The sequence below is a fragment of the Chaetura pelagica genome, unplaced genomic scaffold, assembly GCF_000747805.2.
Source record: "Chaetura pelagica isolate M959 unplaced genomic scaffold, ChaPel_1.0 scaffold405, whole genome shotgun sequence".
NCBI lineage: Eukaryota > Metazoa > Chordata > Aves > Apodiformes > Apodidae > Chaetura > Chaetura pelagica.
In genome coordinates this window covers 5107411-5124025 of record NW_009953489.1, presented here as the reverse complement: position 1 = coordinate 5124025, position 16615 = coordinate 5107411, and the positions used below count along the sequence as shown (strand labels likewise).

The 16615-nt window shown below is 41.0% G+C and overlaps 1 protein-coding gene across 1 annotated transcript in view; it reads right to left on the bottom strand.

Annotated features, from left to right (window-relative positions):
- RAPGEF1 (Rap guanine nucleotide exchange factor (GEF) 1) overlaps window positions 1-15364 on the bottom strand; it is an 82560-nt gene extending 67196 nt beyond the window's left edge. Inside the window, exon 1 of the mRNA XM_009998881.1 lies at window positions 15173-15364. Coding sequence (XP_009997183.1) covers window positions 15173-15191 — 19 coding nt within the window. The 5' untranslated portion in view covers window positions 15192-15364. The remainder of the gene's footprint in view (window positions 1-15172) is intronic.
- Between the last annotated feature and the right edge of the window lie 1251 nt (window positions 15365-16615).

The following is a 16615-nucleotide window of genomic DNA, read 5'->3' as shown; positions in this document are numbered from 1 at the left end:
TTGTTTTAACATATGACTAATTACAATTATTTTTTTTCCTTTTTTTTTTTTTTTTTGTAGTATTCCCACAACAGGAAAATTTAAACTGAGAATAGAAGGAAATGGGAAGGCCATCCTAATGTCTTGATGGAAATACATGGGGGTCAATTCAAAGGCACGGTGCAAAAAAGTCTTCAGGAGTGCTCCTGGGGTTTTAAGCATAAGAAGTTGAAGCACAGGAGAAAGAGGGGAGAAAAGATGCTTTACTTAAACAGCAGAGGGAAACTCTAACAGAAGATGCAAACTTAATCAGAGACAACTAAAAGTAGTACCATCAAATAGAGTGAAAGAAGAAAAAACTGAATCATTATCATTTGTCTGTTAAATCTTATGAGCCCAAGTCACTGGTTATGTATGACTTTATTGTGGCACTTAACAGACTCATGTGGAGCAAAAAGAAATTTCTGTTCAAAAGAGGTGATATCTTCTGGTCAAACCATGTGCTTACCTGACAACACAACTCTCTGACTCTTTGGAAGACCAAGAAATAAAAGAATAGCTTCCCTGGTGGACACACTGATGGCAGTAATTTGTGGCAATGGGGAAACTCAATGCAACTGCAAGCAATAAAATATATTATTAGCATTTCCCACTGCCCATTTGTTAATGAAAAATTGCCATCACCCTAACTAACTTCTCCAAAACAGCCAGGCTTCTTTCCAATTTGGCTTGAACCAACCCAGAAAGCACAGAATTGGAGCGATTTTCTGAGGCCTGTCTGGCAGGCTGCAGTGCTGCCAGTTCTAAATATACACCAGCTCTCTGAGCTTGAACCTACGCAAGGGAAGCTGGGCTGGAGAGGGAAGCATTTCCCAAGCTGCCAATAGACTACCAACACATTTAAAAATCCTTATCAAATTAAGTGCTTAATTACAACGCAGACTTTGAGACTCTGGAAATTAGGATGATCTTCTGGGAAATTTATTAGCCTCCTGCAACAGAAATTGCAACATACAAGCCAAAAAAAGCACAGAGCTTGGAGAGTGTTAGCCCATCAAATCACCCCTTGTACTACATTCCTCACCCTAATTCCTGGAGAATATGAGGTGAGATCTGTAACTTAATTTCAGATTCCTGAGATGCAGCGAAAGATCAGGATCAACATAACCAGGAGCCTAAACCATGAACAGAAGTCTCATGTAGAAAGCTGAGAAATGTTTGTTGAGAAGAGTTGATGGAAAGCTAGCTGTGCATGGACGTTCTCCTGCCTGACTTGGCAAATGTACTGAAGGCAGGGCCAGAAAGGACACTGCTTGGAGAAGGTCTCAACATAGCCATTTGCACTGCCACCTAAATTTTGCCAGCAGATCAGCCTTGCCAGCCCACTCTGTTCCTCTAGGTGGCATGCTCTGTGCACACAATATTACCTGCATCTTCCCACAAATGGAGAGATGCCACCACTACATAGCACTGTCTTCCACTCTCACTACCTAATGCGATCTCAAACCCCTTAAAAACCAGGAACTAACCACCCCCTCACAGGGTATACAGCTCCACTGACAAACTGAAGACCCCACAGAAGCTTATGGAGAAGCAGACATCAACTGACCAGACTAATAAGTTAAACCATACCAGGAAATGAAACAAGGGCAGAAGTTAAGCTCACTTTTCGCACCTCACTACAGACAGCACTTTCCATCACCACCCATCATGAAGTCAAAAGTACAGAATAAATGTTTGCACAATGCTCTAAAAATGTAAAGCTTTAGATAAACACTAAGCATTACACATTTTCCTTCTTGTTTAATGAAATTATTGCATCAAAGGAAGCTGAATCTTGTTCTCAAAATAAGAACATCCCATGTTTCCCACTGCTCCCACCCTCATGAGCCATGGCCTGAGAATGGCAAGAGAAGCTCTATTACTTGGGTAAAATGTGTGTGTATGATCCTTTCCTGTGCTACAGATATTGCTATTTGCTGGCACATCCCTATACATCTCCAGGACAACCCTGCTGAATCAAAACCTTGTGACACAGGCTCCCAGACAGGATGCACAACAAGCAACATGAGTGTGTGCATCAAAAAAAATGCGTAAACTAAGAGAAACAAAGGGCAGTGAGAGGTGACAAAGAAGAAATCACATCCTGGTACAAAACCAACAAGGAACAACACAAAATGAAAAGCAACTCAAATGCAGAGCTCAAATGTAGAATGAAGGAAGTGACTGACCTTGAGTTGGAAGTATCTCAAAATCTGAACTGGGAAACTATGACATTGGGGTCACTGGTCTAACATATCAGCTCTAGGAGAAGGGGTTTTCCCCTTCAGCAGCTTCTCTCTGCACTCTCAGCTTCCAGACAGACCTGCACGGTACTTCTCACTCACTTTTTTGGAGGAGCCAAAGGTTAGCAGTTCTGCTACAGCCACCCCTACCCAGCTAGGGCCGACAGGCACCCAGTGCCTCTTTGGATGTTCACGCCTTGCACCAATCAGAGCTTTCTGGACCAAAATCAGAATTTCTTACTCCAGAAAAATGTCACCTACAGAAACTCACTTAAATGTACATTCATTGAAAACAAACTTTCTGGTGGCAAGCTATGGAAATCTATGTATCAGTTGTGACAAAAGTCAGCTCTATGATTAAAAACAAAGGCAAACTATACCAAAAAAAGTCCCAACTTTCTGATTTGGAAACTCAGGACAGGGAGAGGACTGCATTCCAAGTGTGTGCCCTGTCTAAGTGGAAACCCTGTCTAAGTAACACTGGTGCTACAATGCTAGGAAGTGCTAAAAGCCATGAAGTCAGTTGTGATGTCTACTTACAGAAACTGCTACATTAACTTAACATGGGATAAATCAAATAAAATTGTACCCTGGGGCAAGAGTCTGGGGAGTGTCCAGACAAGCCTTTACAAATATTAACTAGCCTGAAGTTAAATACCTCTCTGTAAACTGTCCTACAGACTTTGATATCTTAAGAATCAGAAAGATTTTCCAGTATAAAATTCCAAGCAACTGAAAATATGAAAGCAGTTATTGATACAGCTTAACCACACTTTGGTGCTGATCATTTAAACTCACACTGCTTCCTACTGATATTAAGGTTTTCATGAGATTTATCATAAGGCTTATTCATAATGAACAGCTGCTCTGGCAACTGCTGGAGTCAGCATGTACTTCCTGCCTTGAAAAAAAAGTCATCAATATATCTCAGCCCAGAAAATCATACTCTCTTTAAAACAATTCATGATAGGGCTTAGATATAAACTGGCTACATACCACAGACACTCCCTTACAACAATGGTTACACCCTCTATACAGCTAAAAATGAAATAGCTGAAAGGGAAGACGTTTTATACAAGTTCCCAGGGTAAAACACATCTGAGAAGCACTGGTCTGGGACTGACATTGTTCTACCAAAAGAATAAATATCTGAGTCCAAATCGTATTTCCTTCACCCCCTCCCCAGACTCGCACAAGAAGAAAATCTATCTGAGCTTTTGCTTTTCCACTTCTGGTGCTCTCTAGCAGAATGAAATTCCAACATTTTAAAAAACTGTTAAATAAATCAGAAGTGCTGCAGATTATGATTTAGCCTTCACTTGTAGCGCCAGGGAGACTGTTTGCCAGCTAAGGAGAGCTCTGAAACTCCTTCAGTGTTGACTTTACACTGAATACAAATGTTGAGTGATCTGACTGTACAGTGAGTCCTCAACCAGAGATCTCCTGGCATAGCAGTGCTGCTCACAATGCTGCCAGTGAGACGGGGTGTCAAGACAAACATCATTGTATTAATTGCATCTGTTCATTAACCAGCCCAAGAACAGCCTCGTTTCAGTCACAGGCTTTATAAAACAGTACTGAAATGTTACTGTGAGTGTTGAGATGGATGAGTCAACAGATAAAATACAAAAGCATTTGTAAGGAGATTCTCACTGGAGTAATTTGATAAGCTGCACAGCTACACAAAATGATGGTCTTTATTGACATAGCTTGCTTATATAGTCCTTAACTTGGTTTTATGTTTCAGCCTTGTTTTTTGCAAGCTTTCCAGTCAAAGCTGGGCAAACACACAAGTACTGTTACCTCTGCAAACGTGAAAGATGGGTAAAGACATGTAACCAATCTGAAAATAGCTTAAAAAGCCATAGTAGATACTAATCCTTCTCACTTGGGGAGTTTACAATGACTGTCCTCTGTATTTTGGAAGCTTTCCTTGACCTTGTGGAGTGAAAAACTTCCAAACCACCAGGTAAAAATAACCCTGGGGGCTCGGGGGTGAGACCAAGGCAGGCAGCACTGGCTGCACACCATTGGCAAGCCTTGCCTCCCAGTCCTACTTGGCTGAAATGACCTCTGTGATGCCATCTAAGGTCAATAGATTCAGGTTACTGAAAGAATGACCTTTTAAACCTGGTATCTCCCTCATGCAAACCCATCTGCAATTCAGCTTTTAAAGCTGAGATTATTCATTCTAGGGGAATTATCCACTAATCAGGTTTTATCTCCAAACGAGGTCCTCGTGCTTGCAGCTACTCAGGAGCTCAGTCTGGCAGATGTTTTGGTTCCCTCTACACTCACTGGAGGCACAGTAACAAAATAGTCTCCCACAGGACCAAGCTTTAGAATACATTTGATGACAACTCCATGACAAAAGGCAGTTCTGTGCTAAGGAGACTGGCACCAATTTACCAAGTGGCACTTCATGTAGCCAATGTAGAGGGGCACAAAGCAAGGCCTCAAGCTAGTGATCACAGGCACAGGGAACGGCTGCGTGTGGTTTTGCTCCACCATGTTTTTTTGAAGTAGAATAAAAACTAAGCAAAACCAGAACTCAAAACAGGAAAAGGAGGAAAGGACTCCAGTATTACTCCCAAAGTACACATGCACAGAGAAAGACCAGCACTGAGTTTTGGCTCTTAAGCACACCTGCTCACTAGCCCGGCTGCTATTCTGTTCAGTATTTGTCACAGTCAAGTGTGAAACTCAAGAGGAACATGTGGTCAAGTGAGTCAATGCCCTGGGTTCTGCAAGTTCTTCTCCCCTACTTATTATAGCTTGTCCTTTTGCTACCGCCCTGCCCCATTCCAGCAAAGCATTTCATACCCACTGCTTGTTTGCTACCAAGTGGTTCATTCCATTCACTCCCTCATACGATGGACCAGCATGAAATTCATTTACATCTCCATCTCCCAGAGCAGATATCTCTGTTCTGCAGGGGCTTCAAAATAAGATGTGCTTTTCATTTGCAATTATCATACACAAAAAAAGACCCCAAAATCCAGGCAGATAAGTTGCATTTCACCCAGAAGCCGAGGCTAGTAGTTTGCATCAGTAAACACAGCAACTTAATTTGCAATTTTGAGGATTATGCAAAGACAAAACCAAACAAAACTCAACTGGATTTCTCCTGACAAGCAAATTGTTGAACTGGCCAAAAATAATATTTTATCCACTGCAAAAAAGAAATTCTGGAGATTCTTCAGATGGTATGATTTGGGATAAAGGGCATTTTACAGCTGTAAAAGTGAGACTGTTTTGGGAAAGGGAGATGCTTTTAATTCCCTCTAGTTCATTTAATAAAATCAAAACACCACAGCTTAAAATAATCCTGACAGACAAAGCAGGCCAGACCTTCCTATCCAAGACAGTATAACCATGTAATGCATCAAAACTATTCTTTACCCCATCCTTGGATAAAATAGCAGGGATGGAGGAAAAGAAACCATTTACACAGAAGAGCAGAAACCTCTCTACCCAGACCCATTTGTTTTACTCCACAAGTATTGACAGATGAGTAATGAAAACTCTGCTGCAGACAGACTCTTCTTCAAGGCAGCATCAGTTAATAAACCACAACCACAGCTGCAAAAATATTAAGGAATTTAACTAGATGACTCCTTCAAGGGCACAGGATTGCAGGAGGAGCCATGTTTTTGTGCTTTGTTACCATCCCAAAGGTTAAGATCATAGTGTTCAGCACCGACACAAACCAGTGCTACTTTTCTGGATGTAAGAGCCTTGAACAACAATTTAATTAAATTTATACTACTGAGCACTAATATTTCTAGCATGACTTTCTTCTCCATTATGACAGTATTTGAAACTTAGTATACCCTGTTGCCAAAGCTTTTAGCTATGAAGTACTTCATCTGAGAAGGATTAAATGACAAAACCAAATTAAAATAACAGTAATAATGAAACCCACAGCCTATTAGCTCTCCCCACAGGACAACCCACAGCAGTGGTAGCACTGCCGAAAACTGAATTTTGCATGAGTTACCAACTTTAGATGCCAGGCTCAGATCACGACCTCAACCAACAGCCACCTTAGCAGCACATGAATTTCAGAATCAGTGATGCTTTCACTTGTTGGGGGAATTTATTTTTTTATATTGCCAATAGAGATCCAACAGACTGAATGACCAATGGCTGTAACCTTAGTTGCTACTATTTATGCCACCTCTAAGTACTTCCAGAACTTGAGAAGTATCAAAACATTGATATAAACAATCAACAACCTTCCCAGCATCGTTTTTGTTGTTACTAACACTCTCACACACCTTGTTGCCAGAGACTCTCAGGATTTATAAACTCATCTGCCCAGCTGCCAAAAATAATCCCTCAGATGTTTCCTTTGTTTTTCCCTTCTCTACCATGTTAACTTCAGCCAGATCCCTCAGACCCTGCAGCTCCCCAGGCTGCCAGCCAAATGGATGCTCAGAGAAGTCCTCCTGTGTCTCACTTGCGGTGTACCTGATGTCTCCAGGGAGTCCTAGAAAAGTATTACAGTGAAATGTACACCTCAGATTTGAGGTCTAATGAACAAGGCTGTAATTCAGGATAAAACCTAAGAGTAAGAGCTGCCAATGCGTATTTAAAGAATTTATACAAACGCTTTCACCTGAGACAGACAGAAGCAAAAACCATCTTTGTTTAAAGACTACCTGGAAATACACACAGACAGTAATCATGGGTTATAAGGGATCATTTGCCTGTCATTTTTACCAGGATACTTTGGCTTTTAACAGCACCACACTCCTCACTGCCCTCGACTGGCCCCTCTGAGCTGTCCCCAGGAGACACACGTGCTTTTCTCAAAAGGATTTTTCTTTTCATTGGCTTTCCCCATTCCAGGCCAACCAGTTTACAATTCAAGTAGTCTTTGTTCTAGCAGCAAAGAAAAACATTTTTTATCAGTGTTTTTACCTTTTAGCCTGATGCCAAATCATCAGCTGATGGAATGCAACCCCTCACGTCTCGCTGGACTGAGCAGCACAAGGGAAAGCAAAGAAATCCAACTTTTAAAAGGTCTAGTGTCTGTTCCATCTTTGGGAACTAACAGCAAACTAAGAGAAAAATGTTGCAAGCTCGCAGACCTGCCACCAGCAGCAGGGTTAACACCTAAATGAACTCTTGCAGGCAACCCCTTTGTGTGCCCGGGTTCTTCCATTACTTCTGTCAGCAGTGAAAAAATTATACATCAATAGCAAACATTTTAGATTTTGCATACACAGACTTTTATCTATTTCAGTATCGATGCAATTTTGAGCCAGCTTCACAAAAGTACTAATTCTGGGCAAGGATATTCTCAAATCTCTCTTTTATTGATTTATCTTATTACTAAGTTCAGAGGCAGAAGCTTAAATGACACAATCAGTTTTTAACTACCACAAGTGTGGTGGTGCAAGAAGTTTAATGGTGAAATAGAAGAAGCTTCTAGGCAATAAAGAATTTATATTCATTCATTCTTAAGTCTTTGCTTGTACTTAAAGGATGCATCAATTAACCCAGCCAATGTTAAGCTACAGTACCTCAGTGCACAATGTTCTCATATTTTTTCAAAATACTGTCAGACTTATCTCATGCCTGCAAATTTTACAGTGGAAGATAAACATGACACCAGTTCAGACTGACCAAATACTCATGCAACTGAACGAGCATAAAATCATAACCTTAGTCAAATCATCAACAGCCAACAGAATCATCTAGGTCTAATTTTGAAGGGAAAAAAAAGCAAAAAAAAAAAAAAAAAAAAAAAAAAAAAAGGCATTTTCCAAGGAGCAGCAAAAGTAGTGAAACTTTGTTCTTCTTCCAGCTCTAGAAATTCAGCTTCCTCACATCTCCCTTGGCATTCCTCTGATCAGGAAGCACCATGTGTGATAGTGATTCTGAAATGACGTGGGTACCAGTTAACACCAGATGGCCAACTGAAGTATGAGACAGCTCCAGTTTCCCTTCTGCCATAACAAAGGCACTATCTGTGGTTTCCTCATTCTACTCAGTCTTCTACAGAAAATGTGCAGAAATTCAAATAAATTTCTAATATCGATTCCTCTACAAAGTGTAACTGAAATTGGTCAACAGGTCCAAGAGTTCCAAGCTCACCTCTGCCCAGTTATGCATCAAGACTTGGTGATTCTTCTTAAAAAGGACACTGTACACCTGAGTATCTTCAAATTTGCCACACTTGAGAGAGCCAGCTCATTGTAAGCAATGTACTTTAATCACCATTCCTAATACCAATTAGACCATTTTAGCATTTATTTCCATAGACCTCTCCTGTAAATGACAACAGAACAAACTGACAGAGCAGGGGTCAGAAGTGCCTCTGCTTCCAGTGACAAAGAGCAAACAGAAATATTAAGCTGAAAACAGAGAAACTCCCCACTTCAGTTTCTGTCAGTTATGCTCTCCTACCTATTGCTCATAATGATACAAGATTATGACTTTTTTTTAAATGTCATGTGACTTTCCTATGCATCATGTTTTAGGGTATTGCAAATTTGTCTGACATAGTAGAATTAATTTCAGTGAATTAATTTCAAGCAGTAAGAGTAAACTTAACCCCTTTTTACCATGCCCCATCAAAAATCAGACTTAACATTCAATTTCATGTGACCTTTGCAAGGATATTTATACAGACAAACCACCTCCTGCACAAGCCAGTGCTCTGCATTTTCTCTAAGTCTCTGTAAATTTATAGGTGAGCTCTAACTAAACCTGCTGGTAGCCCTCTCTAGTTCCTCAAACTTGTTATTCTTGTATATAATCCATTTTCAAGCTTCTTCTAATTAGAAACCAGAAAACATAAACTTAAATATTTCAGATGGTAAAAATATATCCAGATAGGGAGATTTAATTCCTTTGTACATGAAAGCTGCAGCACAGATCACTCCCAACAATGAAAAGCAAAGTTGCACTGATAAGCAAAACGTGGATGGGAACCCTCTGCACTTTATCTCCCCATACTCAAATTAATAAGCTTAAAATAGTTAGAATACAAAATCAAAGGATAATGTATCACCCAAGGAAACTGTGTTTTAAGCAGTATCACCCTGCTAACTGAAGCCCACCATCAGATGGATTCACAGAGCACTGCTATCTACAGTTGGTTGGAATGTATGATACAACCAGAACTAAAATATTGATTTTCCTGAGTGCCCTCTATTACATGATGTTTGGTTTGTAGAGGGAACTTTCTAAATATGGAATTAATTCCTGAGGCTATTTTACCACCTTTTGAGCAGTATGGACAGGACAGACTGATAGACTGAGAAGCACAATAAAGCCATCAAAAAGTAGGGGATAAAACAATGTACATGCTGTACATTGTGAATACACTACTTTTGCTCCCATTGTATCTATTAAATACCACCTGCAAATTACAGGTTAACAGATAGAGAACTACATATTCAGTGTCTTGGTAAAATACTATCAAGGTTTAATCAACCAACCAAGTCGCAGCATGTCCTTCCTCCAACCTTACCAGGTGTGGGTAACCATTCATTTTAACCATTACTCATTTTCTCCTTTCTTTCCAGAAGCCTAAAAAGAAAATTCTCATTTATTTATTTTTCTCAAAAGCCAAGATTTTTGTAGATTTGAGGGCTGAAATTAATCATTGTGTTTAGAATGTAAATGGGACTGGTTCAGTGAATATATTAAGGACACTACAAAGGCCAACCCCACATGAAGCCTTCTGAGAGAAAGAATGAGAGGATGAGAATGCAAGCAAACTTTAACCTTTCTCCCTCAGCAAAATAATGAATCTGTACTTCCTTGGAAGCACTGAGGGCCACGCCAACATGTCCACTTGAATCACAAAAGGCACAATATTTTTATGACACCAGAAAAGCTCCACACACAGCAGCAGAGACAATCAGCCAGGTCAAGTAAGATAAGGCAGAACATTCACTTGCTTATTTCAAAGAGCCTTATCCCCATAATTAAGAAATATCTTCTTTGGGTACCACCCAAGCTAAACTGATCGTCTCAGTGGTACAAAAGGGGAACAAAAAAAATGAATTAAATATGAAAAAAAATGCCATAGTTTAGGATTTCCATAGACCTCTTGTCAATTCGCAGATATTTTAGATTACTTCCCTAAATATGATAAAATAGAAAGCAGGTGCAGGAGAACCAGTCCTCCCAAATACTGTCCATATTACATCTCCCACAACACTAAGCAAGTGAATGCTCTAATACAGATCATCTCTTTCTTATTACTTGTTTCTAGTCACTTCTTCCCTGCTCTCAACATGAAAATATCATCTTACAAACTCCGGAGAAGATGGTAGTGACTACACACCACACAGATTTAATGTCAACAGTATTTCAAAGCTGAAGAGCTTTAATTGAAATATACACCACAAATGACAGACCAACAATCCGTTCCATCAGCTTTCCCAGGTTCCTTCACATACTCTGTGGGGGCACCTTTTCTCTCTCACTTGGATGAAATCTGTTCCTCTATCAGCATCAGTGCTGCACACCACACAAAGAGACTGGGAATGGATTTCCAGGAGTTGATGCCATGGGTCAGGCACCGTAGCTGCAATTTGTCAGCCTGCAGGAACGTCAATAGCAGCACTGCAGAACATTCCTTTGGCAGCATGTCCCAACCTGCAGGATTCCTGCAGCTTTTCCGGATTGCTAAAATTTATCTTCTGTCTCTTTGCCTTGGAACAGACTCCTCTGAAAGCTGCCGGGAGATTCATTCTTGTCCACATTCCCATTTTATTACCCATCTGCCTTTTCCTGTCTGCTCCACCTGCATGCAACTTAACCCACCATTTCTTCCTATTCCAACATCCAGGCCTTTCACATCACCTCTCTCCTTTTCTGGTCTTCCCAACCACCCTATCAACATTTCCACTTGTGACATCCCTTTTTCCTTCTCTGGCCTCCTTTCTATACACCTTGGAGTTCTGGGATTGCAAATTCAAACTTGCAAAGGTGAACAGATCTAGTTTTCCTCCAACCAGTTCTCCCTTTTCTTCTAGCCTCTACTAAAGCACTGAGGACACCACACCGTTCTCCGTTTCCATCCCCTCATCCCATAATGTTCTCCAATAGTCCTCAACTGCACACCATGAAAGCCAAGCTTTGGCTATTTAGACAAAACTGACAAAGCTAATATTCTTGCAATAGCTACATGATTTTCCCATTCCTTCCATACTGCTTCCATGCCAATGGCTGGATCCTCTAGTTTGCCAACACAAATAAAGTAAAAAAGACAGATGTAACACCAAAGCAGAATTTCCCAAATATTCAGGCACTTGTAGAACAACAACTTTCCAGTTGTTTTCAGAGATAAAAGCCTATTCTGCAACAAATTTAAGAAGCTGAAGGATCCCTCTCCATGCACAGGTTTTTCTCCAGCTAATGTAAAGTCTCCACAGGCAGAATACAGACTTAAAGGATTCATTTCACTGCTAAGCAACAGTACACAGAGGTCAATAGCTCTGCAAACTGGCAAAAGACCCCAAAATTCCAGGTCTGTAGTTTCAGCAGAAACATGTTGGGATGATTTGCCTTGGAAAATGGAACAAGTTAAATCCTCCACATGTATCCAAACTATGCAAAATGATGGGTGTGGTAAGGAGCAGGAGAGAGGAAGGCAGCTATTAAATCACCTTAACTGTAGTTCTGACATGTAATTTGTTGTTTTTAACATACTACATAGTTTTTGGAGTTTTATCTGGCACAAAAGCAGGAGATATTCTCTATCGTCTTACCTTTGCTGGGGTATAAGGATCTTCCAAATTAGATGCTATGATAACAATTCCAGCTGTCACCTTTCAGTAGCCCAAATGAGAACTACATAAACATCTCCTGCAACACACATACTGATTAAGTGCTGGCATGAAATCTGATTACCCATCAAATGCCTCTGCCAGGGAAATGTATAACATCTTTCTAGTGTCCCTAAAATAAAGCCTAGAGAGTTAACACTTCATATTCCTCAACTTGTAGTTAATGTCCTGCAAGCTTTGAAATCAAACATTTCCCTTTCAAAGGATCTGTAAGCCAACATCAAAGCTCATTTTGCCAATTCTATCTACAAAGTTTCAACTTTGGAATAAGTAAGGGATTAATGTATCTTGTTGTTGTTTTTTTTTTAAAAAAAAAAAAGACCCACACCTTTGCATCAGACTCTTTCTCATACAGCACAGATGCACTTAGTTATTAGAGTTCCCTAGGAATAAATGCCAGGTTTCTTCCACTCATGCAACACAGTGCTGCTGAGAGCCCACAGGTCCTGTACAAATAGGAGTTGTTGTCTGCAAGTGAAGCAATGGACCTGCATGAGGGATATCTGCGTTGTGATCTTGAGTGACAGCAAACTTCCACTCCTCTCTGTTTGCCAGGAGGTTAGCAAGAGCCAGTAGGAGTTACCACCACACAAAAATCACACCAACAGATATATTTAGTCCCTGCGGTTCAAGGAAAACGATTGCTTGCACTGAAAATAAATTTAGCAATTGTTTCCAGTTTCTGCTTTTTCACTAGCTAAGGCACAACCCAGCTGCTTCACATTCCAGTAGACTTCAGCTGTCTTTTTTTCTCCACTCCTTGTCCTCTTCCTTCTTGAAACTGCTATGACCATCTCAATCTTGCAGCAGTTATCCCACAGGCTACACTTCTGAACACTCCAAACGTGAAGCTGTGCAGCAGAACACCTGCCAAACCTACAATGACTTATAAAACATATCCAAATTCTCGGTGCCATTTTGTAGGAAACAATTGTGATCACCTGGTACCTGTATTTTGCCTCTACACCAAACTAGACTGAATTGTTGATGTTTTTTAAACAAGTTACACTAAAACACACGTGCACCATCACCACCCAAGCAACACATAGTAGGAAATACAGTAGGTGCTAAAAGCCCAAGTAAGGAATAATTGGGACTGAATCCCCTTTTGGGTTGTGAACTGAGTCTTTAGAAGAGTTTAATTTTCAGATTCCAGGATGAGACATTTCACAGAGAAGTTTTATTTTGAAAACCACTAGTAGAGCAGCACTTACACTGGTCAACTGCAAAGCTTCTAACTTGAAAGTCCCCCCTCACACTGAAGAACATGGTGCAGTGGAGAATGAGTTCTGCCTGGCAACTCACCTAAGCATATCTTAGACAAAGAGAAACTGCAGAAAACTGCACAGGTGTAAAAAATATGCAGGATTATTCCTATAAAATGATCCAAGAAATGATGACAGTTTAAAATATATCCTCCCCAAAAGTAACATCCCTGGGAAACTTCACGTTCATACAAAAAACATTCCCAGGTGCGCAGTTCAGAATTATTAAAATTGATGTAGAGGACTCTGGACAAACTTAAAAGTTCCTATAAAGATGGGAATAATCTGGCCTCATTCATTATTTCTTCTATTTTTCCATTTTCCTTAAGAGCAGTTTTCCTGGGATGACTCCTGGATGTTTATATTACCAATACTAAAGGAGATCTCAGAGATGAATTTGCAAGCTGACATGGGACATAAAACCCTGCAAGAAATTACAAGCCTAAAAACATCACGTAGAATAAACCTTCAAAGTATGGCACCCATATGTTCTCTGGTTTTAATAAAGGGCATTCTTGAATGGGCCTGCTTCATGGAAAGGCTTTTGGTTTGAGACCTGATGGTGTCTCACTGCTAACTTATTCTCCCTGAATGATGCAGAACTCCCTGGAACACGTAATCCATCAAGTAAATAAATACAGGAATTCATGTATTGCCATGGTAACAGGGAACCCAAGCAGTATCTGTGACTGCCTCCACTCTTTCTTAGCACCCCTACTTTGGATTTTAGATCAAAAGTGTTAGACTAACTAGGGTGAGAGCAAACACCTCCTGAAAGCAAAGACAAAAAGTCACAGTCCTACAGTAATGAAAAATCAACACTGGAAGCCATTCCTTCCCTTCAAGTCAATGGGATCCTGCTTCCAAAAAGTATTTGGAAGTTTCCTGGCTGGAGCCTAATGGAACTGGTGGTCTAATGAAAATAAAATATACTGTCTTACTCTACCTTACCAGATGGTTCCCCTTCACTCCAAAGCAGTGCTCTGAATGGCTCTACAGTGACCCTTCTGCTGATTAAACAGTCCAGAGAAGGGTCTGGAGGGAGCCTGCTCTGCTCTCTTTGGTGGACAGGATGGTAGCTCTTATCTCAATTTACTGTTGTTTTTTATTAAGTGCCAACAAGATGCTTCATTTAAGGACCCAGGGGGTGGATGCATGTAAGATCTCTGAGAATCTAACCCCATAAGGTAATGTTTCTTTTTCCAGCAGCCTAACTAGATGAACAACAGTCAAACGGAAGCCCAAGCCAACTCAAAAGTGTGTCAAGACAGCTTGTTATCCAGGAACAGCCTATTTTATTTACAACACAATGGGTTTTGCCTGTATTTCCGTTCCCATAAGAAACAAACACACTCCAATGTACACTAATACACAGACCTTGGACCTCAGAGTTTTTGTTTCACGACTCTGCATCCTTTGTTCTGCTACTGTATACATTTTGACAAACATGGTTCCACAATTACTGTGGTATTATAGACTGTGTTTATTCCATGACACTATTAACTGAACTGTTTGTGTCAATCAGAAGTTCAAACATTCAGAATCAAGACTGTACTCACTGAAACAGCTGGCTTCCAGCCCTCCTTCCCTCCCTTTCCCTACCTCTTCTCCTCCAGTTTGTGGTTGGACTCGATCTAATTCTTTTTTTTCTTTAATACCCTTCTCAAAGATAGGAAAATACGAGCAGCTGAAAGAGGAGAGTTCCCTAGATTTACAGTTTCCCTTGTTCAGCAAACCATCACTACAACACACACCCAACTGGGAAGAATGCCTCCACATCAAGGCTTCACCCACTGCACCTTCAAAACTGTTCATTCACACCACTGACTTGGGGATGGATCCTGCATCACGTCCCGAGTCCTTCACTGTGAGTTCAGTGCGTTGCAAGGCCGGGTCTCCAGGGCTGCACAGTGCATGGTTTTTGAGTGGTATTTTTTGGCCTTTCTGTTCTGTTGTTTATGGAACCATGTTTGTGTGTGTCTACAGAGTCATCTCCCTGCCTTTGAACTCTTCAGGCTGCTTTGCTGGTGGGGAGTGATATTTACTATTCTCACAGGGTTATTTACTGCATGCGAATAAACAAAACGGGATCACTTACTTATACATCTGTCATTTCTGTGTGCAGCACCATCAGCCTAGATCCCCAGCCAAAATCACCTCTAGCACCAACAAATGGCCATTATTTTAGAGCTGGCCTCAGGTCTAGATATGCTGCTAACACCTTCCTCACCCAGCTATCCACTTCCCAGACAACCAGTTGCAGGGATATACCAGTGAGCGCAGCAAGGACACAGAATCCCAAAGCGAAGCATTAAATTGCAATTCTCTGTCAGGGATCATACATCAGATTAACCTTTGATATTTCTGGAGTAACATTTGTCCCATGATGTGATGCACACTTCTTAGACACTACTAACTTAGCACTAGGAGCTGGAAACGTGCCAGGCAGCCAGTGTGCTTATCCCTGGAGGCTGCTCCAGAACCCATCTGACAGGAGAACCTCTTCTTACACAGTGCAGAGCAGAAGCCAGAACAAAACCAGGATGGAATGATCAAAACCAGAAAGCACTGCTACCAACTCTACTCTTTTGAAACAGGAATCCTTCCTGAACCAGTGGCTGCTGTCCTGGAAAGCCTGTACTTCACACATCCTGACTCAGACTGCTACCCTGTGTTTCCCAGCTGGAAACAGGCTTGCTATTCCTTACAATTAAATAAATAAATAAATATAAAAATACAAAACAGCATTGATTTTTCTCTAATTAAATGCAACATAATTAAACTAAATAACTTCACTGCTTGATTTGCCAAACACTAATTGGATCTTTAAACATACTGCTCCCGCTACACAGAAAAACAGGGGAATTCAACCATCTAAAGTGACAACTGAGAACCAGACACGACTCCAGAAGCACAGAGAGACAATATGATCCATGCTCAAGCGTTTTCTTGTGAGAGCAGGAGAGATCTCAGCAGCCTCCTCTGGCTCCAGGCGAGCACCCCAGGCACTGGGGAGAGCTTTGCAAGGAAGAGAAAAAAATGAGCAAGTTCCCTCTGACATTTGTCCACGGACTCAATCGTTTTCTGATCTCGCACAAACACACCCAGAAGAGGAAAGTTGGAGAAGTTGCCATTAATCACTGCGTGTAGGCCCCAGCAGCGCTGCGGTGCCCCGGCTCTGCGGATGGGTTTGCTACACGGGAAGGGCGGCGGGGGTGCGGGGAAAGACAATTAAAAGAAGAAGGGAGAGGGAAGAACCGGAGAAGACAAA